This window comes from Rhinoderma darwinii, chromosome 1 (assembly GCF_050947455.1).
Source record: "Rhinoderma darwinii isolate aRhiDar2 chromosome 1, aRhiDar2.hap1, whole genome shotgun sequence".
NCBI lineage: Eukaryota > Metazoa > Chordata > Amphibia > Anura > Rhinodermatidae > Rhinoderma > Rhinoderma darwinii.
This window is the reverse complement of record NC_134687.1, coordinates 530,175,188-530,201,112: the sequence shown is the minus strand read 5'-3', so window position 1 is coordinate 530,201,112 and position 25,925 is coordinate 530,175,188. Positions and strand designations below refer to the sequence as shown.

Genomic DNA, 25,925 nt, shown 5'->3' with positions numbered 1-25,925 from the left:
CCTCATTACCGGCTGAAATTCTAGTTGCACTGTTTATAAGGTCTTTTATAATCTGTTAAGAGTTGCTTGAAAAAGCTATGGCAAATACTTACTTATAGTACTGTTTCTGCAGAGCACTCATCTCAACCCTCAAAATTTGTTCTACTTTAGCTGGTAAAGATTTTTCCACATCTTTCTTTACTCTTCTTAGAAGGAATGGCTCAAGTTCTCTGTGAAGACTGGCATAGCCATATTCTCTGCCTTTACCGTGTTCCTCTTCAAAGACTTCCCAAGAGGAGAACCTATTATAAATACATACAAAAAATATATTTTCAATTTAGTTTGCTCTATTACAGCTCTCAAAAATATGCAGAAGCTTTAAGATATAAGGTGGTCTTCTGGTTTCAGGACAAGCAGTTTTTAAAAAATATGTGCAAAGGTCGATTTTCCAGTGAAGCAGTAACTTACAAAAATATTTAAGACAACAACTTACTTCTCTGGCATAATAAAGTGAAGCAAAGACCATAATTCTTTAAGGGAATTCTGCAAAGGAGTTCCAGTGATGAGAAGACGATGATTTGACTTAAAGTCTATCAGGGTCTTGTAAAGCAGGGAATCATCGTTTTTTAGCCGATGAGCTTCATCGACTCCTACGAAAGCCCAATTCACACCACCTAGAAAAGACTGGAGGCAACAAATTGTTAATGTGTATTAAAGAGACTGTCACTAGTTTACTAATTCCCTATCTCCTAACTAATCTAATAGGCGTTGTTATGCTGATAACTACAGTGCGATTTTTCAAAAACATTTATTATTTGCAAAGTTATGAGCATTTTTCTAAATATGCTAATGTAGCTCTACTAGCCGAATAGGAGGTGACTTTCTTTTCAGTCTGGGCGGTGTTATGTTTTCTGTGTGACGCTGTCCAATCCTCATACAGCTTCTCCCCCTCCCCTGCCCAGCAACACAGCGTGATCATATAGTATACAGCTTCCATTCTCGACTGTGTATTCAACTGGTGATACCTCCTGTCGTGTCACAGCTAGAACTGCAACACTCCTGGTGGCATATTAAAGATTAGAATCTCCTCTTTCGTATACCACTAGCCGAGACCCCCCTTCCCTCTATAATGTGTCTCACACTGTGCTTAGTCAGTGGAAAAAAGGAGAGCGAAATGGCGCTACTCTAAGGTGATAACGTACTTCAAAATAATTGATATGTACAAGTGAATCTGGATTGACTGATGTTGCGCGGGATCGTCGGCACAACGCAACACACTAAGCAAGCCTCCGGAGCAGACCCACGGTGTATAGTTCCAAGGTTGGAGTTTCTGCCGTGGTCTAATAGGATGAGGAACGTAGAAAAGATAATCCTTGTATCGGGCGCTCTTGTGTGGATGGTTCAATCAGTCCACAGGACCATCGGATGGTATTAAAATCAGTTTATTTGGTGAACATGACGAAGACTCGGTGCGAGGTTGAAACGCGTTGCAGCATCTGTATTTTAACCCCTTCCCCCTGCTTGCATTCTGGTCCCTAATGTCCAAGCCATTTTTTACATTTTTCCATTGTCACATTCGAAGAGCTGTAACTTTTTTATTTTTGCGTCGGCATAGCTGTATAAGGTCTTGTTTTTTGCGGGACGACTTGCAGTTTTTATTGGTACCATTTGAGAGTAGATGCGACTTTTTGATCACTTTTTATCACTTTTTTTAAGTCAGGATTAACAGAAAACAGCAATTTTTCCATTGTTTTTTATTTTATTTTTTACGGCGTTCACAGTGCGTGTTAAATAATGTAACAGTTTTATTGTCGGGGTCGTTACGGACGCGGCGATACCAAATATGTGTAACTTTTTTGCTTTATTGTAGTTTTTTTTAATAGTAAAGCATTTTGTAAGGGGAAAAGCTGGGTTTTTCATTTTTTTTTGTTTCACTTTTTTTTTTTTATTAACTTTATTAAACTTTTTAACTTTTACTAGTCCCACTAGGGGACTTCCCTATCCTCCGATCGCTATTATAATACACTGCAATACTTTTGTATTGCAGTGTATTACTGCCTGTCCGTTTAAAACGGACAGGCATCTGCTAGGTCATGCCTGCGGCATGATCTAGCAGGCATTCGCTCCAGGCAGACCTGGGGGTCTTTATTAGACCCCCGGCTGCCATTAGAGACACAGACACTCGGCGATTTTATCGCCGGGTGTCAGTGAGATGAGAGGGAGCTCCCTCCCTCTCTCCAAAACCACTCAGATGTGGTGCTCGCTATTGCGCACCGCATCTGAAGGGTTAAACGGGTGAGATCGATACTAATATCGATCTCACCCGGCAGAGCAGGGACGCCCCCAGCCCTCAGCTACGTCTGGCAGCTGAGAGCAGGGAGATTTCACGGCTCCCTGCTCTGTTTACTTTATTCTACAGCAGCGACGTAGAATAGCGGCGCTCTAGAATAAAGCCCACTAATGACCGCCGTAAAAAGACGTATCGGCGGTCATTAAGGGGTTAAACCTTTTAACATGTTCACCAAATAAATAGATTTTAAATACCATCCGATGGTCCTGTGGACTGAACCGCCCACACAAGAGCGCCTTATACAAGGAGTATCTTTTCTACGTTCCTTGTGTCTTACACTGTGTGAAGCAGCTTCATGCTGATAGGACAGCGTCAGAGGCTGTGAGGTAGCTCCACCTCAGGAGAATCCTTGCGGTTACCTCCCACTTGTCTAGTATAGCTTCATTTGCATATTTAGAAAAAAAGCTCATAGGACGCAGCCTGTTTTGGCCTTGTGGCACAGCCTATTTTTTCAAATCTGGCATGTGTCATTTTATGTGGCAATAACTTGGGAATGCTTTTACCTATCCAAGCGATTCGGAGATTGTTTTCTCGTGACATATTGTACTTTATGATAGTGGAAAAATTTGGTCGATAAATTCAATATTTATTAGTGAAAAACACCAAAATTTAGAGAAAACGTGCAAAAATTAGCATTTTTCTAAACTTAAATGTATCTGCTTGCAAAACAGATAGTAATACCACGAAAAATAGTCACTAGTTAACATTTCCCATAGGTCTACTTTATGTTTGCATCGTTTTTTGAACGTCCCTTTATTTTTCTAGGACGTTACAAGGCTTAGAACTTTAGCAGCAATTTCTCACATTTTCAAGAAAATTTCAAAAGGCTATTTTTACAGGTACCAGTTTAGTTCTGAAGTGGTTTTGAGGGCCTTATATATTAGAATCTCCCAATAAATTACCCCATTTTAAAATCTGCACCCCTCAAAGTATTCAAAACCGCATTCAGAAAGTTTCTTAACCCTTTAGGCGTTTCACAGGAAATGAAGCAAAGTAGAGGGGAAATATACAAATTTATTTTTTTTGTCGAAATTCATTTGTAATACATTTTTTTCTGTACCACAGAAGGTTTTACCAGAGAAATGCAACTCAATATTTATTGCCCAGATACTGCAGTTTTTAGAAATATCCCACATGTGGCCCTAGTATGCTACTGGACTGAAACACAGGCCTCAGAAGCAAAGGAGCACCTACAGGATTTTGAGGTCTGTTTTTTTTATAGATATTTTAGGCACCATGTCAGCTTTGAAGAGGTCTTGTGGTGCCAAAACAGTGGAAACTCTCCAAAAGTTACCCCATTTTTCAAAACTACACTCCTCAAGGGATTTATCTAGGGCTATAGTTAGGAATTTATCTAGGGGTCTAGTTAGCATTTTGACCCCACAGGTATTTTGCTAGATTTATTGGAGTTAGGCTTTATTCAGACGAACGGGAATTACGTCCGTGCAACTCGCGTGATTTGCACAAGCGTTGCACGGACCTATATTAGTCTATGGGGCAGTGCAGACATGTCTGTGATTTTTACTCAGCGTGAGTCCGCTGAAAAAAAGTCACGACATGTCCGTTCTTTGGGCGTTTTGCGCGAACCACGCACCCATTGAAGTTAATGGGTGCGTGAAAACAACGCATGCCGCACGGAAGCACTTCCGTGCGAACTGCGTGATTCGTGCAACAGCAGTGAAAAGGATGAATGAAAACAGAAAAGCACCACGTGCTTTTCTGTTTACAAACATCCAAACGGAGTGTCATTATGATGGCGGCTGCGCGAAAAGAACGCAGCCTCGCATCATATGCTGCAGCCAGACGGAGCTGTTAAGTGGCTTTTGCGCACGTAAACCGCCGCGTTTTTGCGCGCGCAAAAACGCCACGCTCGTGTGAACCCAGCCTTAGTCTGTGAAAATGAAAATCTGAAAATGCAGCCCAACATTTGTAAAGCATCTTCTCCCGATTACGGAAATACCCCATATGTAGTAATAAACTGCTGATTGGACCCACAGCAGGGCTCAGAAGGGAAGGAGCGCCATTCCGATTCTGGAGCGCAGATTTTGCTGGATTGGTTTTCAGTGCCATGTCGCGTTTGCAACGTCCTGGAGGAACCAAAACAGTGGAAACACCCCAAAAGTGACCCCATTTTGGAAACTACACCCCTCAAGGAATTTTTCTAGGGGTAAAGTGAGCATTTATACCACACAGGTTTTTTTGCAGAATTTAGTGGACTTAGGTTGTGAAAATGAATATCAACATTTTTGTCCAATAAAATGTTTAATTTTTTCATTTTCACAAGGGATAAAGGAGAAAAAGCCGCCCAACATTTGGAACGCAATCTCTCCCGAGTATGACAATACCCCACATGTGGTAATATATTTTTTTTTTAATAGAAATTAATTAACCTTTGCAGGACTGATCCTTTTTTGCTTTTCCATTTTAGTTTTTCACTCCCCACCTTCCAAACACCATAACTTTTTTATTTTTCCATCAATAGCGCGGTGTGTGGGCTTATTTTTTCGCGGGAAGAGTTGTAGTTTCTATTGACACCATTTAAAGTACCATATAATGTAGTTGGAGACCGAAAATAAAATTCTTTGCGGGGTGAAATTGGAAAAAAACGATTCCTCCATTGTTTTTTGGGTTTCGTTTTTACCGCTTTCACCGTGCGGTAAAAACGTCAACTTAACTTTATTCTGTGGGTAAATAGGATTACGGTGATACCAAATGTATATAGTTTTTTTTATAGATTTTACTACTTTTACAAAGAAAAAACAATTTGTTAAAAAAATAATAATATTGTTTTGTATCACATTCTGAGAGCCATAACTTTTTTATTTGTTGGTCGAGTTGAGCGGCGTGAGGGCTTATTTTTTGGCGGGACGAGCTGTAATTTTTATTGGTACAGACAACTTTTTGATCACTTTTTATTACATTTTATTTAGAGCTTTGGTGACCAAAAAACAGTGATTTTGGCGGTTTAAATTATTTATTTCTTACGGCGTTCATCATGCTCTAAAAATTAGTTTTACTTTATTCTCTGGGTCGATACGATTACGGCGATACCGTGTGTATATAGTTTTTTTTTTAGGTTTTGCAGCGTTTGCACAATAAAATCACTTGTTTATAAAATACATTTTCGGTCACCAAATTCTGAGAGATAACTTTTATTTTTCAGTCAAAAAAGCTGTGTAAGGGCTTGTTTTTTGCAGGACGGGTTGTAGTTTTTATTGGTACTATTGTGGGGTACATGCAACTTTTTATTCTATATTTTGGGAGTGGTGGTGACCCAAAAAATAATGATTCTGGTATTGTTTTTCATTTATTTTTATTTTTTTGCAGCGTTCACCGTGCGGGAAAAATAACAGTTTGGGTCGTTACGAACGCGGTGATAAAATAAGTGTACTTTTTTTTTTTTTAACGTTTTCATTTTTTCCCTATAATAAAAGACTTACACCTTTGTAAAACATGTTTATAAACTTTACATTTTTTTTTTTTTTACCTTTTACATTCTTATTTTACCTGCAGCTCTGATCACTGCTAGAAGACGTTACACTACCTAGTAGTGTAATGTATTCCAACTGTCAGTGTGACGTCACAGTCACTGACAGTAAGTCTACGAGCCAGCGGCCAGAGGCTGGTCCTCATAGGCTTCCATACAGAGCAGACCCGGAGGCTGTTCGGCCTCGGGATGCCATCACAAGCATCAGCAACCCCCACAATTGCATGGGGGCTGCTAACGTGATACAAACCCCCTAAATGCGGTGATCGCAATCCAGTGCCGCATTTAACAGGTTACTTGATGAAAACAGAGGCGATGAGCCGCTGATCGGCAACAGTGGAGTGTCAGCTGTCGGGGACAGCTGACCTCCCGGTTCCCGATGCACACGGTCACCGACAGTGTGCATCGGGAACGACACAGTGACATCCCGTCACTCTGACAGGAAGTCTATCAGGAGGCTGGTCCTGATAGGCTTCCGTACAGGGCAGACACGGAGGCCATTACTCAGCCTACGGTCGCCATGCTAGCCATCTGCAAACCTCACGATTTCATTGTGAGGTCTGCCGATGTGCTAGAAACCTCTAAAACGTGGCGATTGCAATCGATCGCCGTATTTAAAGGGAATGTGTCGCTAGAATTTTATTTTTATTTTTTTCAGTTAAAGTTAGTATATAAGTGATTACACATTGTTTTCATTTTTTCACAAGTCAGGAAATATTATAAATTAAATTCAAATTTATAACATTTCCATGTGCTGGTCACTAGAGGGAGCAATTCCCAAAATTGCAGCATTGGCATGTGGTAAAGCAACCTCATTGCTTTATGCTGCAAATTTGGGGTAGACACACTCGCTCTAGTGTCCTCAGACAATCCCCCCTCCCTTATCCTGGGCTAGTGCCAGGAGAAGGAGGGTGTTGAATTTTCAAACCTCCTACACTGTGTGTCGCCATTTTCTGAGCGAATGCACAGTGTAGGAGGATTAGATACAGTGGTAATCAGACAGTATAACACAAACATACACGAACAGAATAAACACATCACATACACAAACATAACTTGCCTGCTCCTGCCGCCTCCGCTCCTACACCTTGCGTCTTCGCTGCCATGAACATATGGCCGGAAGCCGCGACTGGAAGTCATCTTACTGTCCATCCGCGGCTTCCGGTCCACATGAAAATGGCGCCAGATGTCGCTCTACCAAAGACCTTCCTTTTGGACTGTGTGGGAGCGGCATGCGCCATTCCCACACAGACGGCGTACGCTATAGTGAATGGAACGGCTCCCGTTCGCATTCTCTATGGGGATGTATGTGCCGTATTCCATCTCTGTATGTGTCGTTAATCGACACAGATGAAAAAAAAATGGCAGCCTCCATAGAGAAGTAAAAGTAAGAAAAAAAGTACAACACAAGAACACAAATAACTAAAATTGACTTTAATACCATACTAAAAGCAATATTATATATAAAAATTTTTTTTTTTCGTGACACAACCCCTTAAAGGGGTTAATTGCTGAAATCAGCCGCTGATCAGCAACAGTGGAGTGTCAGCTATCGGGAACAGCTGGCCTTCCCGATGCACACTGTCGCCGACATTGTGCATCGGGAACCGCGCAGTAACTGTACGTCCTTGTGCACTAAGACACTGGCCACTAGGACGTACAGTTGAGTCGTGGTGCGCCTAAAGCTTAAAATAATAAACGTTTTGGGACACAATTTTCACTAGCATTATCAGTGTGACCGCACCTATTAGATTAGCTAGGAGATTGGGCATTACTAAACTAGTGACAGATCCTCTTTAATACCTAATGAACAAAACATTCAAAGACGGCTTCCGATATGGCTAAAAAATTGCAGGGATATCACCCCTTTTAGCAATCAGAGAAGATGTGTGTCACATTTAGGGGGGGGGGGGGGGGGGTCTTTTTTATTCCTACTCCAGGGGTGAGAAGGTGAGCAGTTGGACATCTCATCACCCGCTGCACCTAAGCAGACCATTTGGCGACTCCATGACTCGGATGATTACCGTCATCTGGATCGCAGAGATCTCTGATTTCTCTTCAGTTCTGGTAATTATGTGAAGATATGTGCATGTAGACAGATATGTAACACGTATGAACACTGCACATCTTGTACTTTTATTTTGAGGCGGTATTGTGCGCATCAAACTCTTCTAGGAATAGACTTCGGGTATGTTCACACAGCCTATTTTTACGGCCCAAAAAACGGCCGAAAAACCGGAAGCAGAACGACTCAAAACATCTGCCCATTGATTTCAACGGGAAAACGGCGTTCTGTTCCGACGGAGCCTTTTTGCGGCTTTTTTTTAAGCGTAAAAAAACGGCCGCGAAAAAGAAGTGCAGGACACTTCTTGGGACGTTTTTGGAGCAGTTTTCCATAGACTATTGAAAAAAGCTCCAAAAACGGCCGTAACATATGCCGCGAAAATTGAGAGTGGCACAAAAACGTCTGAAAATCAGGAGCTGTTTTCCCTTGAAAACAGCTCCGTATTTTGAGATGTTTTTGACTCTGCGTGTGAACATACCCTTATAGCTACAAACATGACTTTTTATGCATTTATTTTTTTTACACAATAGTACACTTTGAAGAAAATTGCATGACGGCGCGCACGAATGTATAGTGCGGTGAGGCATTTATACAATGTGTAAGGGGTCTATTGATTTTTTTTTTTATAAATTTAGATTTTATTTGTGCAAGTCAAATGTTTGCGTCAATGCACCTAGAAATTTGCTGCCGGCACCATTGTGGTATTTTTTTCTATTGATTTTTTTTTTTGTTCTTTAACCCCTTCCCGCTTTTGGGCGTGACTGTAGGGCCAGATACACGGGCGTACAGTCAGGCCCTGTAGATAAAGCGAGCAAAGGAGCTGTGCGTGCTTTAACTTCAGCGGCTGTCAGCTGTTATACACAGCTGACATCCCGCTGCAATGGCGGTTATCACCGATCGCAGCCATTTAACCCCTTCAATGCGGCAGTCAATGGCGTCCGCCGCATTGAAGTGGTTGACAGATGGAGGGAGCTCCCTCTGTACCCCCCCGCGATGGATCGCGGGTGGCGATGGTTTCTATGGCAACCAGGAAGCCGTTGCTAGGCTTCCTGGTTGCCCAGGTACGGAAGCCTATTAGGTTCTGCCCGAGGCAGGACCTAATACGCTAACTGTCAGCTGAAGAATGACAGTTACAATACACTGCACTACATAAGTAGTGCAGTGTATTGTACCGGGGATCAGAAGACCAGATCTTCAAGTCCCCAGGTAAGTGTAAAAGAAAAAGTGAAAAAAGTAAAAAAAAAAAAAAAAGTGAAAGAAAAATAAATAAAAGTTTTAACTAATAAAAACAATAATCGCCCTGTTTCCCTGATCAACTCCTTTATTACTAGAAAAAAAATGAACATGAAAAAAAACTATACATAATAGGTATCGCCGCGTTCCGAACGGCCTGATCTATAAAAAGGTCACATTATTTTTTATCAAAAAGTTGCAAGTAATGCAAAATGGTACCAATGTAAACTACAGTTTGTCACGCATAAAACAAGCCCTCCCACAGCGATATCAACAAAAAAATAAAAAAACTTATGGCTGTCAGAAAATGGCGACACAAACATTTTTTTTTTTTTTTTTTTAGAAAAGAGTATTTTTATTGTGGGAACGTAGTGAAACGTAAAAAAAAGATATAAATTTGGTGTCGCTGTAATCGTATCGCCCCGCAGAATAAAGTTAACATGTTGTTTATACTGCATGGAGAACACTAAAAAAAAAACAAAAAAAAAGCGTGCTAGCATTGCTGTTTTTTGCTTTCCTCAGCTCCCAAAAAAATTGAATAAATAGTGATAAAATAAAAAAAGAAATAAATAATAATAAAAAAAAAAAATCACATGTACCCCAAAAAACGCGCCCTCACACAGCTCCGTCACCGGAAAAATAACACGTTATGACTCTCAAAACGCAATGATGCTAAATGACGGGCCAGACAAATTCTTTAGGTCCAGTAGAATTTCACTAAATACCCACATCGTCATTTGCTGGACCCCACAGGTGGACCCTGTAGATGCAGCGGAGATAAGGAAACTTTAGGGCCTTGTGCTGCTTATAGGGCTAGTGAAGAAGTCAAAGATTCGGCAATACTGGAGTGCAGATATTTTGTATAAAACCCAATAAACCCGGCCTGTGCATAAAGGATTGGTTCAAAGCGTAGCACACCAATCCATGGATTATTCATTCACCCCATTATTACATCATCCTATTATGACCTGTTGCACTCCGCCCAGCTTACATATGCCCTGATGTCCTCCGCCCAGCTTACATATACCCTGATGTACTCCGCCCAGCTCACATATACCCTGATGTACTCCGCACATATTACATATACCCTGATGTCCTCCGCCCAGCTCACATATAGCCTGATGTACTCCTCACAGATTACATATACCCTGATGTACTCCTCACATGTTACATATACCCTGATGTACTCCTCACAGCTTACATATGCCCTGATGTCCTCCGCCCAGCTTACATATACCCTGATGTCCTCCGCCCAGCTTACATATACCCTGATGTACTCCTCACAGCTTACATATACCCTGATGTACTCCGCACAGATTACATATACCCTGATGTACTCCTCACATGTTACATATACCCTGATGTACTCCTCACAGCTTACATATGCCCTGATGTCCTCCGCCCAGCTTACATATACCCTGATGTCCTCCGCCCAGCTTACATATACCCTGATGTACTCCTCACAGCTTACATATACCCTGATGTACTTCGCACAGCTTACATATACCCTGATGTACTCCGCACAGCTTACATATACCCTGATGTACTCCGCACAGCTTACATATACCCTGATGTACTCCGCACAGTTTACATATACCCTGATGTACTCCTCACAGCTTACATATACCATGATGTACTCCGCACATATTACATATACCCTGATGTACTCCGCACAGTTTACATATACCCTGATGTACTCCGCACAGTTTACATATACCCTGATGTACTCCGCACAGTTTACATATACCCTGATGTACTCCGCACAGTTTACATATACCCTGATGTACTCCGCCCAGCTTACATATGCCCTGATGTCCTCCGCCCAGCTTACATATGCCCGGATGTCCTCCGCCCAGCTTACATATGCCCCACATTAGAAGTTGAAATACCACTAAAACACGAAGCAAAATTTGCGCTTCAAAAGCCAAATGGTGGTCCAACTGAGCCTGGCCGTGTACCCAAACCGCAATTTATGACCACATATGGGGTATTACTGTATTCTGGAGAACCCGCTTAACAATTTATGGGATGTGTGTCTACGGTGGTACAAGCTGGGCACAACACATTGGCCACTGAAATGGCATATCTGTGGAAAACAGCAATTTTCAATCTGCTACATCTATTGTTTACTCATTTTTGCAAAACACTTGTGCGCTCAAAATGCTCACTACACCCCTAGATAAATTCTTTGAGGGATCTAGTTTCCAAAATGGGGTAATTTTTCGGGGGTACCACTGTACTGATACTATAGCTCAATGCAACATGGGGTCAAAAAACTAATCTTGTAAAATCTCCACTCCAAATACTAAATGGCGCTCCTTCCCTTTAGAGCCTTGCTGTGTGTCCAAATAGCAGTTTATGACCACATGTGGGGTATTTCCCTACTCTGAAGAGAATGCTTTACAAATGTTACGGTGCTTTTTCTCTTTTATTTGTTGAGAAAATGAAATTTTTTTAACTAATGCTACGTCTTATTGGAAAATAATGTAATTTTTCATTTTCACTGTCCATTTGTAATAAAATAATGTGTTAAGACACTTTCTAAATGCTGTTTTGAATACTTTAAAGGAACAGTGTCACGAAAAAAATTTTTTTTACATCAGTTTGATGTTAGTGTTTTATTAAAAACGTTTATATTTATTTGTGTGTTTGTGTTTTACTATTTTTTATTTTTTCACTTTTTCTTCCCTATGGGGGCTGCCATTTTTTTTTCCATTTCTGTATGTGTCGATTAACGACACATAGAGACATGGAATACGGCAGCTACAGTCCCATAGTGAATGCGAACGTGGCCCGTTCCATTCACTCTGCAGTACGCCGTCTGTGTGGGAACGGCGTATGCGCCGCTCCCACACAGTCCAAGTTGAACTGTGCGCCGTCCGGCGCCATTTTCCTGTAGACCGGAAGTCGCGGCCGGACAGTAAGATTACTACTTCCGGTCGCGGCTTCCGAACTTGTGCACATGGAGCGGCGGTAGCAGACGGAGCGGACGGACCGGAGGGAGCGGCGGCGACTGGAGCAGGTAAGTTATTTCTGTGTCTGTAAGTGTTTTACTGTGTGTTTACTAGTGTATGTAAACCTACTACACTGTGTGTTAGCTCTAAAAATGGCGACACACCGTGTAGGAGGTTTGACCGTTCAATCCCCTCGTTTCTCCCGGCACTAGCCAGGATAAAGGAGGGGGGATTCTAAGAGCTCACTAGAGCGAGTGAGTTTTCTCAAATTTTGCAGCATAAAGCAATGTTGCTTTACCACATGCAATGCTGCAATTTTGGGAATTGCTCCATCTAGTGACCAGCACTGGGAAATATTATAAATTAGAATCTAATTAATAATATTTCCTGACTCGTGAAAAAAATTAAAAAAAATTAGAACAATGTTTAATCACCTATACACTAACTGTTTAACTAAAAAAAAAATACATTTTTTTCTAGCGTCACATTCCCTTTAAGGGGTGCAGTTTTTAAAATGGGGCGATTTGTGGGGGTTCCTAATATATAAGGCTCTCAAAGCCACTTCAGAACTAAACTGGTACCTGTAAAAATAGCCTTTTGAAATTTTCTTGAAAATATGAGAAATTGCTGCTAAACTTATAAGCCTTGTAACGTCCTAGAAAAATAAAAGGATGTTCAAAAAATGATGCCAAACTAAAGTAGACATATGGGTGATGTTTACTAGTCACTATTTTGTGTGGTATCACTATCTGTCTTACAAGCAGACACATTTGAATTTAGAAAAATGCTAATTTTTGCAAATTTTCTCAAAATTTTGGTGTTTTTCACAAATAAATATTGAATTTATCAACCAAATTTTTTCACTAACAAAGTACAATATGTCACGAGAAAATCTCAGAATCGCTCGGATAGGTAAAAGAATTCTGGAGTTACCACCACATAAAGTGACACGTCAGATTTAAAAAATGAGGCTGTGTCATATGGTCCAAAAGTGGCTGCGTCCTTAAGGGGTTAAGTAGTCTTTCCCTGTTTTAGTAGAAATGTGCTTACTATGCCAACCAAATATAGTGAACAATGCTGAAAGGGGTATTCCAGTTCAAATAAATTAATGGCCTATCCTTAGTATAGGTCATCAATATCGGATCACTGGGGGTTTTGAAGGGAATGGGAGAAGACGAATACTGTGAACAACCGCTACAAGTGTTTCGGCGATTCACAGTACGAGCAGCGACCATGACCAAGAGGAAGCAGTGCTCACATGAGCACCGCATGCAGCCCTTTTCAAAACAGCTGGTCGGCGGGGGTACCGAATCTCGGACCTCCAACAGTCAGATATTGATGGCCTATCCGGAGGATAGGCCACCAATTTCTTATAACTGGAAAACACCTTTAGGATTAGAAGACTGTTTAAAGACAATAATAGGTCTCTTAATTCGGATGCATAGCACTTTAGTTAAAGGGGTTGTCCAGGATTAGAGAGACATTGATGATTTCTTCCAAAAACAATGCCACACTTGTACTGCAGCTCAGTCCCATTCACTTCAATGGAACAGAGCTGCAATACCAGATACAACCATGGACAGGGTCCCACATGCAGTAAAACGTTCTATACTCATCACGATATGAGACAAGTCCGTTCTCAAACTGTAAATGCGGTCATCGGCAAGTGAAAACATGTGAGAAAACAGCAGTTCAGGGAGCGGGTTGCAATATAGCCTGCACAGAGCCTTGACCCAGTGAACAACTATGAGACGATTATGTGAACCAGGCCTCACCACCGATCAGTGCCAAAGCGATGTAATGCTCTTGGATTTGTATGGAAGTGAATTCCCAGTTGTGTTACAAACTCTTTGAAAGACTTCCAGAAAAGTGTAGGTTATTTCAGTAGCAAACGGGAATGAATTCCACATTACGCTCAAGTGGATGTGATCTTCGGGTGTTTACATCTATTTGGTGCTGCAGTGTATTGACAGTCAGAATGCGGCAGATGGTAAGATGACATTAAAAGGTCAAACATCTGTTATGATAGCAGAACATGGACAGATGGCAATAATATACAAATAGAATTACCAAAAAAAATAAAAAATGAATCCCTCTTTCAAAATGGCTAAATGGCCATATAGTGCAAAAATACTTGGGCTAGGAATAGCTCAGCTGCTTGGTGGACTACTAGTTGCATCCAAATACTCTACACTGCGATTTTGTAATGATCATACTTTTAATCGGTTTATCTCTCAGTATCCTTTACTTAAGGGTACCAAGAAAACTGTAATCAAACCTACACAATATTGTGCCAATGTAAAGACTCAAAACAAGGCAAGAGTATGATACGTTCAGTCTGATATCAGAACAGATGCATTGTTTACCACTCTTCATATTGATGGATTATGTCAAATCTTGAAAAAGTGTAAAAACTTTTGTCAGCACATAAAACTTACTTTGTCCTTAAGGAGGATTTCATATGTAGTTAAAACAACATTGAACTTTATTCTCTTTGTTTGTAGGTGCATCCACTCGTGTGTCCGGATCTGAAACAATGAGAGCTGGTTAAGGCAATATGTAGCATTTCTCAGTGTAAATAACAGAAAAAGTCAAAACTCAGTTGAGAAGATTGTGCCTCTTCGCTCTACCGCTATGACTGTCATCTTGGCTACAGTAAGGAGTAAGCCAAGATCAGACAACACACTCCAATCTTAATAGCAGGTTCAGAAAGCAAGTTAAAGGGCTTGTCCGGGATAATAAATAAATGGTCTATTTTTTCCCCTTAAAGCGGCAGCATTTTTGTTACATCTGGTATTACAGTCTTGTTGAATTTACCTGAAGCTGTAATACCATACACAGCCCGTGGACAAGAGTGAGGCTGCTTCGAGGGGAGCAGACAAGCAAGAACCCTGAAATAACATGGTGTGTTTTGCAGCGTTTTTTTTGTCTAGGTAAACTCCCATGTCTCTCAATGGGAGTTCATCAATCTGAACCAAAAACCGCATGCTAAAAATGCAACAAAAATGCACCATGTGAACCCAGCCTTAAAAGCAATCCAATTATTTAAGTGTTTTTCAGATCTAAGTGAATTGCTTAAAAGAACGGTTCATTTATTAGTTATTATAGATTTTCTTGCATGGATTGTAGAAACAATGTGAAAATGAAGCTAAAGTTATAAAAGCCTGTTTCATGTCGATGTATAGTTCATTTTTCTTGCAAGAACTAATGTATAAAAATGAATCCACAATACAAAATATCACATGTAACTTACCATATTTCTACTGTTAATGTCCCCCAAGTATACCACAGCATTCATTAAGGGAGCCCAAATCTGAATTTCCCTTTGCCAGGAGGTTAAAGTAGACAGTGGAACCACAATGAGAAATGGTCCATAAAGCTGATGTTCATGAAACAAATAATTCAAGAAAGAAATGGTCTGAATTGTTTTTCCCAATCCCATTTCATCGGCCAGAATACAACTATTTCCTCTGGAGAAAGAAAAACAATTGAAATAGTTCTGTTAGACTGCACAAAAATTATCAACTCAGTTACTTTTTAAGGGTCATCGACTTTGTGCTTACCAAGAATTCTAATGTACAATTACAAATCAGTCAAAAGCAAAACAATGAAGAGGAAAGAGGCCATACAGCACAAGAGTGAAGCAGTTAGCGCTAAAACTTAAAGGGATATCCATCTCTAGAAGATACTAAAACACTATTTATTTTTAAACTGTATTCTTTAGATATTTGTCCATCTCACTCCTGGGTCCCCCTCTGTTTGTTACTCGCTGTCTAGTGTTACGGCCGCCACTGATATCCTGCAGCAGGGGCCGTGCAGGGGCAGAGTATTCTACGATTCCTCTATTGTAGAGGATGGCCAGGATCTCAGGAGCGCCTCTGCTGGCGCATGCCACCTCTTTGAGGCTTTATAGATGTTCATGCGAGTGACGCGATGACATCAGCACAGCTGGCCTGAACGGTCAATCAACAGGAGGAGTACCGCCCACCAGAGAAGTGAACCAGGAAGCGGCAGCCATGAGATGGAGGTAAAAGGGGAGATGGGAAAACCCTTAAAGAAGTGGTAATTTGCATCCAAGAAACATTTAAGCAAATAAGATTTCTAGAGTTCCAAAAGAACGATCAAACTAAGCAGCGGGTCTTACTTGCACCATGAGTGCGCCAGCCAGTTTAAGCCATTCAACTGATAGTCTCGTAACTCCAGGGTATCATTCCCTCCAATGTAGGACGGCTGCTTCTTCAGAGCTACAAACCTTGGCCTCAGTTTTAAGACCTACGACAAATATTAAAACAGGCATTACAATCCACCTTACAAAGCTCACGGTAAATCATAGGAATACTAAGTAGACTTAGAACATCTCTGATTTAGCCTCGTTTTCCTAAAACTATATAGAGGTCATACTAGTGATCTCATCAAAAATGCGAGAGAAAAATACTGCATTATACACTCAAAATATAGAATTTCTACATAATACATTTTCACCTAGTTATTTTATCAGTACATATGTAGCTTTATTACAGAAGTGTATTGGCCCTCATTTATTAGACTTAATTAACAAATCTCTTGTAAGAGGTAAAAAAAAAGCGCGCCTACATTGCATTCTTTTTTAGTTTGTGCTGACTAGAGAGAAGTCTGGGCAGGACTACACTTTAGAACACTTCAGGTGACGAGCTTTTATAGCTGAACAAAGTTAAAAAACAGTAATTTTTTGATTTCTGATGATATTTCATTGTTTTATCCCTAACAACTCTTATCCACCTATACATGCAAACATATATGGAAATATAGTTCTATAGTTAAGGGTAAAAAAATGCAAACATCACTTAGCTAAGTGTCTGCTCATCACAGGCAACCCAATTCAGTTTGGAGCCTGATTTTGCCAGGGAAGCCGTAGCCAGCCAGACACTACCCCTGCGGTGGCAATGTAGCATTACAGGTGGACTTTCAGATGAACAGATGTTCATGTAATACATAGAAAGATCAAGTCAGCCAAAGAAGGAGCCACTCTGGGTCATAGAGGGGGGTTCCGAGACGTTTTTTTAAGCATATTTCTGGAGGTATTTTTGTTGTTTTTTTTGCAGGCGCCATCTAATCACAGTTCTCAGATCAGCCTAATTTCTAGCTTGGAGGCAGACTGTTACAGCAGGAACTCTACCCCAATGAAAGACCAAGCAAGGCAAGTCCTGTTCCTTTAGTTAAAGAGGATCTGTCACCTTTCCGGACAGGTTTGTTTTAGGAAATAATTGTATTCTCCATTAACCCTTTTCCGCCCCATGACGAAACTGTACGCTGAGCCCGCTGCATACGCTGCAGGTGTCAGTTGTGTATCACGCCTCAGATGCTGCGATCGTGATTGACCACAGCATTTGAGGGGTTAAACAGCCAGGAACAGCACGATCTCTGTTCCTGACAGTCTCGGGCGCCAGCTGTAAAAAAACACAGCGGACACCCGCAGCGTATGGAGCACACTCAGCACGTGAGTGCGTTCCATACATTCCCCCGCACTACGATGCACCACACGTCGTTTAGCGGGAAGCGGTTAAAAATTTGTTTATTTTCTGGCCTATTAGAGAGGCACATTATTATAAAGTGTGGTGAATGTAATCTTCTTACCGGTGGCTGTATTTGAGTTATCCAGTCCCTTCTATCCCAGTTTCTCTATTCACTACTATCACAGCCTCGATGTGAGTCTTCTAGGAATGAATGGAGAATGAACGTACCTTTACCACAATTTACATAATGTGCATTTCCAACGGTCAGAAAATAAATGTTCTTGTGGGAGTTCTTTGAATAAATTAGACCTGTCAGGAGAGATAACAGATCCTCTAAGTTCTAGCTACCTCCATTAAAATTGAGCCCATTATCCTTCTGCCATATTTCTCGCTTTAGAAGGTCTAAGGCCCAATTCACACGACTAATGGTTTTGCGGCCCTAAAAAAAACACGGATTTGTAGCGGTCCATTTGTCTGCAAAAAACCTTCCGTATATTCACAGGTCCGTAACCAAAAAAAGTTGATGTTACCAGTTTGTCAAGCCACAAATCTGAACCGTAAAATTACGAGTCCTGAGACTTTGCGGCCCTGATCCCATACAGATCCGTGAACATCACGGTCGTGCGCATGGCTCCATAGAAATGGAAATTTGTGCATTACACATATTTGCGGAAAGCACAGACAGAAAACTAGTCATGTGCATGAGACCTACGTCTTGCACATTGACGGATAAGTACTAGGTGATTGCCCCGATTTTACATTCTACATTAGATGACAATCTAACAATATTCTCCATAACACTTACCTTACATTCCCTAAAAGGAATGGTCTTGGACTGATTCCTACTGAAGTATTCATCAATGCGGGCCTGAAATTTTTTACCAATAAGTGCACCATCTTCCCAACTGCACTCTGAATATGGAAGCCCCTGCCACTTGCAAAAATAATCTGGGTATCCTGCAGCAGATTTCTGATTGGAATGAGCTGAAAATAAATAAATAAAACAAATCAAAAAATACATACATAATATATATATATATATATATATATATATATAGAACTGTACTATTATTTATGCTCACAAAGTGCTTATTCAGACGGGCAGCGCAAAGACGTGAACACTGTTCGAGCGTAGAACAGACTGAACAATAAAGTCAATTGGTCAATTCACATATTAGATTTTCTGCACAGTCCAACGTGAAAAACAATCTGACAGCACACGGATGCCACCCGAGTGTGGTTCGTTTTTCACAGGTGGGTTGCTAGGAGACGCTAAAAAGAAAGCCGTAACATACGTAAGACTAATGAAAACTGATGCCATCCGAACGTAAAAAAAAAACCTGAACGTAAAGCACTTGGACAATGCTGATTCAACTCGGGTGGAAAATCCAGTTTTTTTTTTTTACTGACGGCACACTTCAAATGGACCAATTCACACTAATGTGAAAAAAAAAAAAGTCACAGCATACACCATCCGAGTCCGATTTGCGGAGGAGGCTTGCCCATTGAAGTCAATGAGGACGCTAAAAAAAAAAAACACAGGCAGCTTACAGAAACCCTCCGTATTTTACAAATCCATTAATAAGTGATGCTGAAAAAAATCAACTTTTGCTTCACGACAAAGTACTGACCGTGGCAAAAGCAGCAGCTGAACAAAGCACCGGAGAAAAAAACTGGGTGGGTGAGTAACAAAAAAATAGAATTCTTTTGAGTACTTAGCGTAAAATCATCATTGGCATGCTTGCAAAAGGCTAATTGCTAGCCGAAATGTTGCATGTTGGACTAAACAACTTACTTTTCACTAGTCTCTGTATTGCCAACCTTGCATCAGAACTCGCTAAAAATGCGTGGGTGAGTCGGACCAGGCCCACCAGGTGACGTGCACCGGAATGACTTATTCAAGTGTAAACTTGATTTTTCTTGATCACGACTAGGTACACATTTCCCAGTGAGTAAAGGAGGGCCATTACAACTGCTAGAACTTTTGCTAACACTTGTGGGGCCTGTCGCCAATACAAACTATAAGTGTCCTTAACAGATGGCTTAACCAAGCGAATGTGCACCGAAGAAAATCCCCTTGTTCCAATGATGCAATTACTGACTTCAAGGAATCCATACAGAAGAAATTAAGTCTGACATATTTGTTGAGGCATTTGAGGTCCAAAACTGGCCGGAGATTAGCTACCTTTATGGGTAACACACAAAAGTTTGAGTAGAAACCTTTTAGAGAAAAGCAGAAATTGGATCCAGCGCTGATGGCTATAAAAAGGAAACTTTTTCCAAGTTTTATTGGACGTTTTAAAAGTAGAAAACAGCAAACAGAAATGTTTCCCTGGAACGCAGTAAATCACGCCCGACGGGCTGACTTTGATGATTCATCACGTCTGTGTGGTGTACTAAGTCAGCTAAACACAAACGAAATCATTTAGGATAATATATCTAACTAAGGAATGTTACATATAACATGACACGCACTTGTACTTGCGGACCTCTGTGATTTGAAAACACGTAACATCGTAATATAGTGTTTTGGTGTGCGCTCCAGAAGATTTCCTCTCTGGAACGCAATCAACACTTCATGCTTATCCGCATATAAAGCTCCAGCCACACATGTCAGATCTTCATTACCAGCCATGAGTAAGGACGCAGGAGGCGTCTGAAACGCGTAGGCACGATTTTGGCATGATTTCCTGATCACCCCTTTTACGGAGGAAAATACCTGCTGTTTTCTACTTTTAAAACGTCCAATAAAACTTGGAAAAAGTTTCCTTTTTATATCCATCAGCGCTGGATCCAATTTCTGCTTTTCTCTCTCCACTTATACCTTGTGCCGACACGAGGATCCGAGCGTTGCAAACAGCATAGGTCTGCATTAAGGTGAGCTGGAGGATTCCTCCTATTTTTCTCTAGAAACCTTTTAAGCAGTCCTGATGAGCAACTGGTACGATCACTCCTAGAGTAAGAAGAGAGCGAACTGCGAGACAAAAAAGGTGGAAGACTTGGATGGGGTTGAAGGTGGAACCGTGGGTGGAAAATAAGCTAACTCCATTTTGTATCCTGTGGATACTACATCACATACCCATGCATTTAGTTTAGGGAAAAGCCAGACGTCCTGAAACAGAATATGTCGACCCCCCCCCCCTTCCCCAACCCAGTCTAATATGGGCGAGGAATGACTTTCAAGCAGTGATGGACTTGTTGGAGGTGGCCTTGGAGCGGAGGTTCATGGTTTAAATTACGGCTTCTTCGTCTGTTCCAGAGTATTCTGTTTCTGGTAAGTCGGCGATGGACTCAAGAAGCGCCAACTGCAGCATTATTGAGTCTTTTTTTGGGTGGGTTGAGCGGCCGGAACTTTATTGTTGCAAGTGAGAGCGCTTACTGCCTGTTGCCTCAGAGATAATCTTGTTAAGGCAGGCCCCAAAAAGGCAAGATCTTGTTTAGGTAAAATCTGTCAGGGAATTTTTGGAGGCAGCTTCCGCTAACCAGCATTGAGAGAGACTTCGGAAACCGACACGGTCTCCGAAAAACCTGTGATGGATCTGACAATGACGAAAAGAAAGTAGGAGGGACTACTGCCCGGTTAGAGGCTGCCCCCTGAGAAAAAAAGTGTTCTCAGCCAACGAGTGCCACCAGAAGGAGCACGCTTGAGAGAAGGGTCCTCCCACTGTTGAAACCACACTCCGGGCCTTGTTGAGGCCGAAGCTGGGAACTACAAAAAGGAGACTGGACTGGTTCGTGAGATCCCGCCGAGCGCCGCAAGAAGCGCAGCCGGGACGGCTGCTTGCTGTCGAAGTGCCCTGCCTGGGGAAGTGGCCAAGTGGATTGACAGGTGGCTCATGCGGCACACTAAGGACGTGGACTATGGCTACACTGGATCGAGATGGTAGATGAGAGAAGCCGCTGTAGGAGAACCGCCCATTAGAAGACTGGAAGGTTGGGGAGGGAATTTGTTGGTACATTTTTAATACTTGCTCATAGTGTTCCATAATCACCTTTTCCCATTGTAGTGTAGAATAACCAGATCCAAGAGTTCCAGCTGCATCATTTCCTTAGTGTATCTCTCATTGGGAACAGAGAAACACTGGTAGTCGCAGGTATGTCTGCTTCATACAGACGCTAAACTAAAAATGTATTAGCTCAGCACCTGCAGGAGGAATATAGCTGGTAGGAGGAGCTAACACTTTCCCTCCGTGTCCGCCTCCTAGTGGCAGCATCTATACCCTTTTACATGCGGATTTAGTGATAAACATTGACTATAGCAAAGTATATGTGCACCTGCGATTTTCAGCATTTTTTTTTTACTGCTTTTCCGCTGTGTAAACGCTGTAAAAACCGCAACAAAAATCGGTTGTGGAATTTATGCTCCTCATTGAAGTCTATGGGCCAAACACGCAGCATCTTCGCACAGAACCCGCAGCACAAATGGACATGCTGCAGAATTTAAAGACGCACTGCAAAACACTTTCTGTACAACTTTTCTGCGTTTTTTTTTTAAGAACAGCGTGGGCATGAAGTTTTCTTAATCTTATTCACTTTACGGCTATTGTAAATATGGCAGAATTTCCGCACAGAATTCCGTTGCGGAAATTACGCAGCGTTTACGCTATGTGGGAATCCAGGTTTAGGCCCCATACACACGACCGTAAAAATTATCCATAATTGCAGACCGTAATGCGGTCACATTCAGTTCTATTGGCCAGGGACACCTTACCGTGTCGCTACGGATGGGTGTCCGTGCCATATAACTGTGCTGGGAATGATAGAGTATGTCCATTTTTTCGTGTTTTACGGGCCGCGCTCCCATACTTTTTTTGGCTGCAAGGCCCGAAAATGTCGACAGCCGGCCGTCGCAAGCCATGGTTACGGGCACGGTCGGTCGTGTGCATGGGGCCTTAGAGTTTACAATCTAAGAACACGGTGTTGGTTTAAAGATAAATAAAAAACACAACTACTAGTGTAAAAATGTGAAGGTATATTGTTTATGTACAGCCTAACTTCACTTAGGCTGGATTCACGCGAGCATGTTCGGTCCGTAAAGGACAGAACGTATTTTGGCCGCAAGTCCCGGAGCGAACCCACTGCAGGGAGCCGGGCTCCTAGCATCATAGTTATGTACGATGCTAGGAGTCCCTGCCTCTCCGTGGAACTACTGTCCCGTACTGAAAACATGATTACAGTACTGGACAGTTGTCCTGCAGCGAGGCAGGGACTCCTAGCATCGTACATAACTATGATGTTAGGAGCCCGGCTCCCTGCACTGTGTTCAGTCTGGGACTTGCGGCCGAAATACGTTCCGTCCTTTACGGACCGAACATGCTCGTGTGAATCCAGCCTTAAAAAGCCAGTTTTTCTGAAAGCTTCCTGTATCATTGACAACATACTTTCTGGACGTAATCAACACAATGGGGGAAATTTATTAAAAATAGTGCAAAGAAAAAGTGGAGCAGTTCCCCATAGCAACCAGATTCCACCTTTTATTTTGCAGAGGTCCTTTGAAAAATGAAAGTAGAAACCTGATCGGTTGCCATGGGAAACGACTCAACTCTTCCTTTGAACCAGTTTTGATCAATTTCCCCCAATATCTCTGCTCACCAGTATGTTGGAAGTTGAAATATCTCCTATGCAAACTCACCAGCGACTCAAGTTGGTGGGTTGTCATGGCCAGCACAGGCGGTGTCATGCACACCCCATTAGGCCCTATACTTAGAATAACGGGTATCACTTTTGCCAGAATGATTCCTTTTTAAAGGTTATGTACACCTTTAAAAACGTGTGTTTTTTTTATTTTTATAAAAACGTGTCCGTTTGGATTGGTGTAACTTTGTAATCACATTTTATTTAAAATGTGTACTTTTTGAAAAGCAGCTGCCGTATTCAAGACTCACCTATGATTCTTTCCACAATCTGATACTGTTTATGGAGGTCATCAGTAAGTTCCTGCTGACAGTTGTAATACTCTATATCTTCTGGAGAAGCTGCTTTCAACCTGCAAAACATTAAGGGAAAAGAAGTTTAACTTTGTTGCTATTTCTCTGAAAAAATCTGGCATAACCAAATTAAAACTGTAAGAAGCCTATAAGTTATAAGCTCGCTAAAACGATGTGTAGTACCATTTCCTTCCTGCACATGGCAGGGGGCACTCAAGCAGGGAGTTTCTATCAGTGTTTCACTTAAAGCGTTAGAAGCTCAACCAGTATTATTGAAGTGGTAAACACGGCCATTACCATCTTTTTTTTTCCTGCTCTTTCTTCTTGTAATTTTCCAGTTTCTTCATTCCTTTCACATTTTGTTGCTTTAAAGTTTCTTCTGTTTCCCAAGTATTATGGATACTGGACCAACCTTTCCATTTAATTAAATACTGTGTCTCTCCAGCTTCCTTGGTCTTGTCGCAGTCAGCATTGGGATCACCATCAGCCTCAATAGCATAAATAGTTGTGGTTCCACCAGTAGCTGCCAATGGATAAAAAGCAATTACATACTGCAAAGTAAAAGCCAAACTCTCACACTTCGCACACAGACGTTAAAAAAAAACCTTAAAGAGGCTCTGTCACCACATTATAAGTGCCCTATCTCCTACATAAGGAGATCGGCGCTATAATGTAGGGGACAGCAGTGCTTTTTATTAAAAAAACAATCTATTTTCACCACTTTATTAGCGATTTTAGATTTATGCTAATGAGTTGCTTAATGCCCAAGTGGGCGTATTTTCACTTTAGACCAAGTGGGCGTTGTACAGAGGAGTGTATGACGCTGACCAATCAGCATCATGCACTCCTCTCCATTCATTTACACAGCGCATAGGGATCCTGCTAGATCCTTATGTGCTGTCTTATACTTATACATTAACGATACTGAAGTGTTTAGACAGTGAATAGACATTCCACGGGATGTCTATTCACAATCTCTGCACTTCGTTACTCTGTCTGTGGTAGTTCCAGCAGAGGACGCGTAATCTCGCGAGATTACGCTGTAGTTGACAGGTTACAACGAGATTACGCTTCCTCTGCTGTAACTACCACAGACAGAGTAACGAAGTGCAGAGATTGTGAATAGACATCCCGTGGAATGTCTATTCACTGTCTAAACACTTCAGTATTGTTAATGTGTAAGTATAAGACAGCACATTAGGTAAATCTCCATCAACCTGTTCCTTCCTCAGCCAATTTTCATCTTTACTCCCAGGAGTCGTGAGTGTAAGTGTGCCAGCATAAGAAAATGTATCGTTTGTGTATCTATCTATACCTTCACAGGTTTTCAAATATACTCATATTGCCCAGTATTGTCCCCTGATGAACCAACTAAGTTGGGGAAGCGCATTGGGACGGAAAGTATCAATGTTATTGGCTACAATAATTGGGGGGGGGGGGGGGGGATATTTAACTTTTTCATCCCTGGAGTATATCCACAGGTGGCGCATGGTACCACGCCACCTAGAGACACATTTGTTCTGGATACTCCAGCTGAACATTGTGGATTGCTTATTGAATCAGCCCTGGTGGTGTCAGGGGTCTTTGTATATCAATGGACATACCTGGAGTACTTCAATCCTATAATTAATGGTTGTGTGTTGTGAAGAGTTTCTATTCTGTGATACCATTTCTTTTTTGGAGGAGCCCACGTATTGAATTCAGTGATAAGAATGTGTAAGCTTAGTCACATCTTACAGGCCAGGCTTGTGCGGCTGCTGGAAAGCCCTTCAGTTTGACAAGAATTGCCCATCTTACATAGTCGTTACAGAATTATATCGCCTGCTAGAAAAGGTATTAAAAAGGGCCAGAATAATTCATGTAGATATGAACGACTTGTAGATTTTATCGGGATTCTACAATACTATCAAACGAATGCTAAACATCACATTAACCATTTCTGAAAGAAAAAATAGACAAAACCATGTAGCAGTTAATTTTCATAAGGCTGCTGCATAAAAGGAAAGTACACATACTGGTTCAGCACTCCACTATGGTGACATAGAGAGCCTGCCCAGCCAAGGCACAAATGCCAGCTTCAATACTTTGCAGGCCCCTCACCTGCTTTACTGCATTAGGATAACCTCAAGGGGGACTCGGACAAATTTACCGCAATATGTGGGGATCAACACTCAAGGGATAAACTTCATGTGCGGCGAAGGCTCTATTTCTGACACCTTGACTTTGCAGAGCCAGTATTTTGTTAGTCAGTGTATGACATTCACTTGTGACCATTGTTTGCTAGTCCTGGAAGCTATTTAACAACTTAATAGGGTTTTCACATCAGTGTCAGGAGTGTTTGAATCTGCATGTACCGACACATTTACACTGCAGTGGTATTAGATTGTGCCCATTCCAACCATGTAATATATGGTCACAGCAGTTCTGTGACTGACAGA

The 25,925-nt window shown here is 41.6% G+C and overlaps 1 protein-coding gene across 1 annotated transcript in view; it reads right to left on the bottom strand.

Moving 5' to 3' along the window:
• The window catches only part of CHD1 (chromodomain helicase DNA binding protein 1), an 83,829-nt gene that overhangs the window by 39,494 nt on the left and 18,410 nt on the right, over positions 1–25,925 (bottom strand). Inside the window, exons 8-15 of the mRNA XM_075837012.1 lie at positions 23,785–24,010; positions 23,446–23,546; positions 18,366–18,544; positions 16,213–16,340; positions 15,322–15,538; positions 14,507–14,596; positions 473–663; positions 93–281 (exon numbers count right to left, since the gene is read on the bottom strand). Of these exons, the coding sequence (XP_075693127.1) occupies positions 93–281; positions 473–663; positions 14,507–14,596; positions 15,322–15,538; positions 16,213–16,340; positions 18,366–18,544; positions 23,446–23,546; positions 23,785–24,010 (1,321 nt within the window). The remainder of the gene's footprint in view (positions 1–92; positions 282–472; positions 664–14,506; positions 14,597–15,321; positions 15,539–16,212; positions 16,341–18,365; positions 18,545–23,445; positions 23,547–23,784; positions 24,011–25,925) is intronic.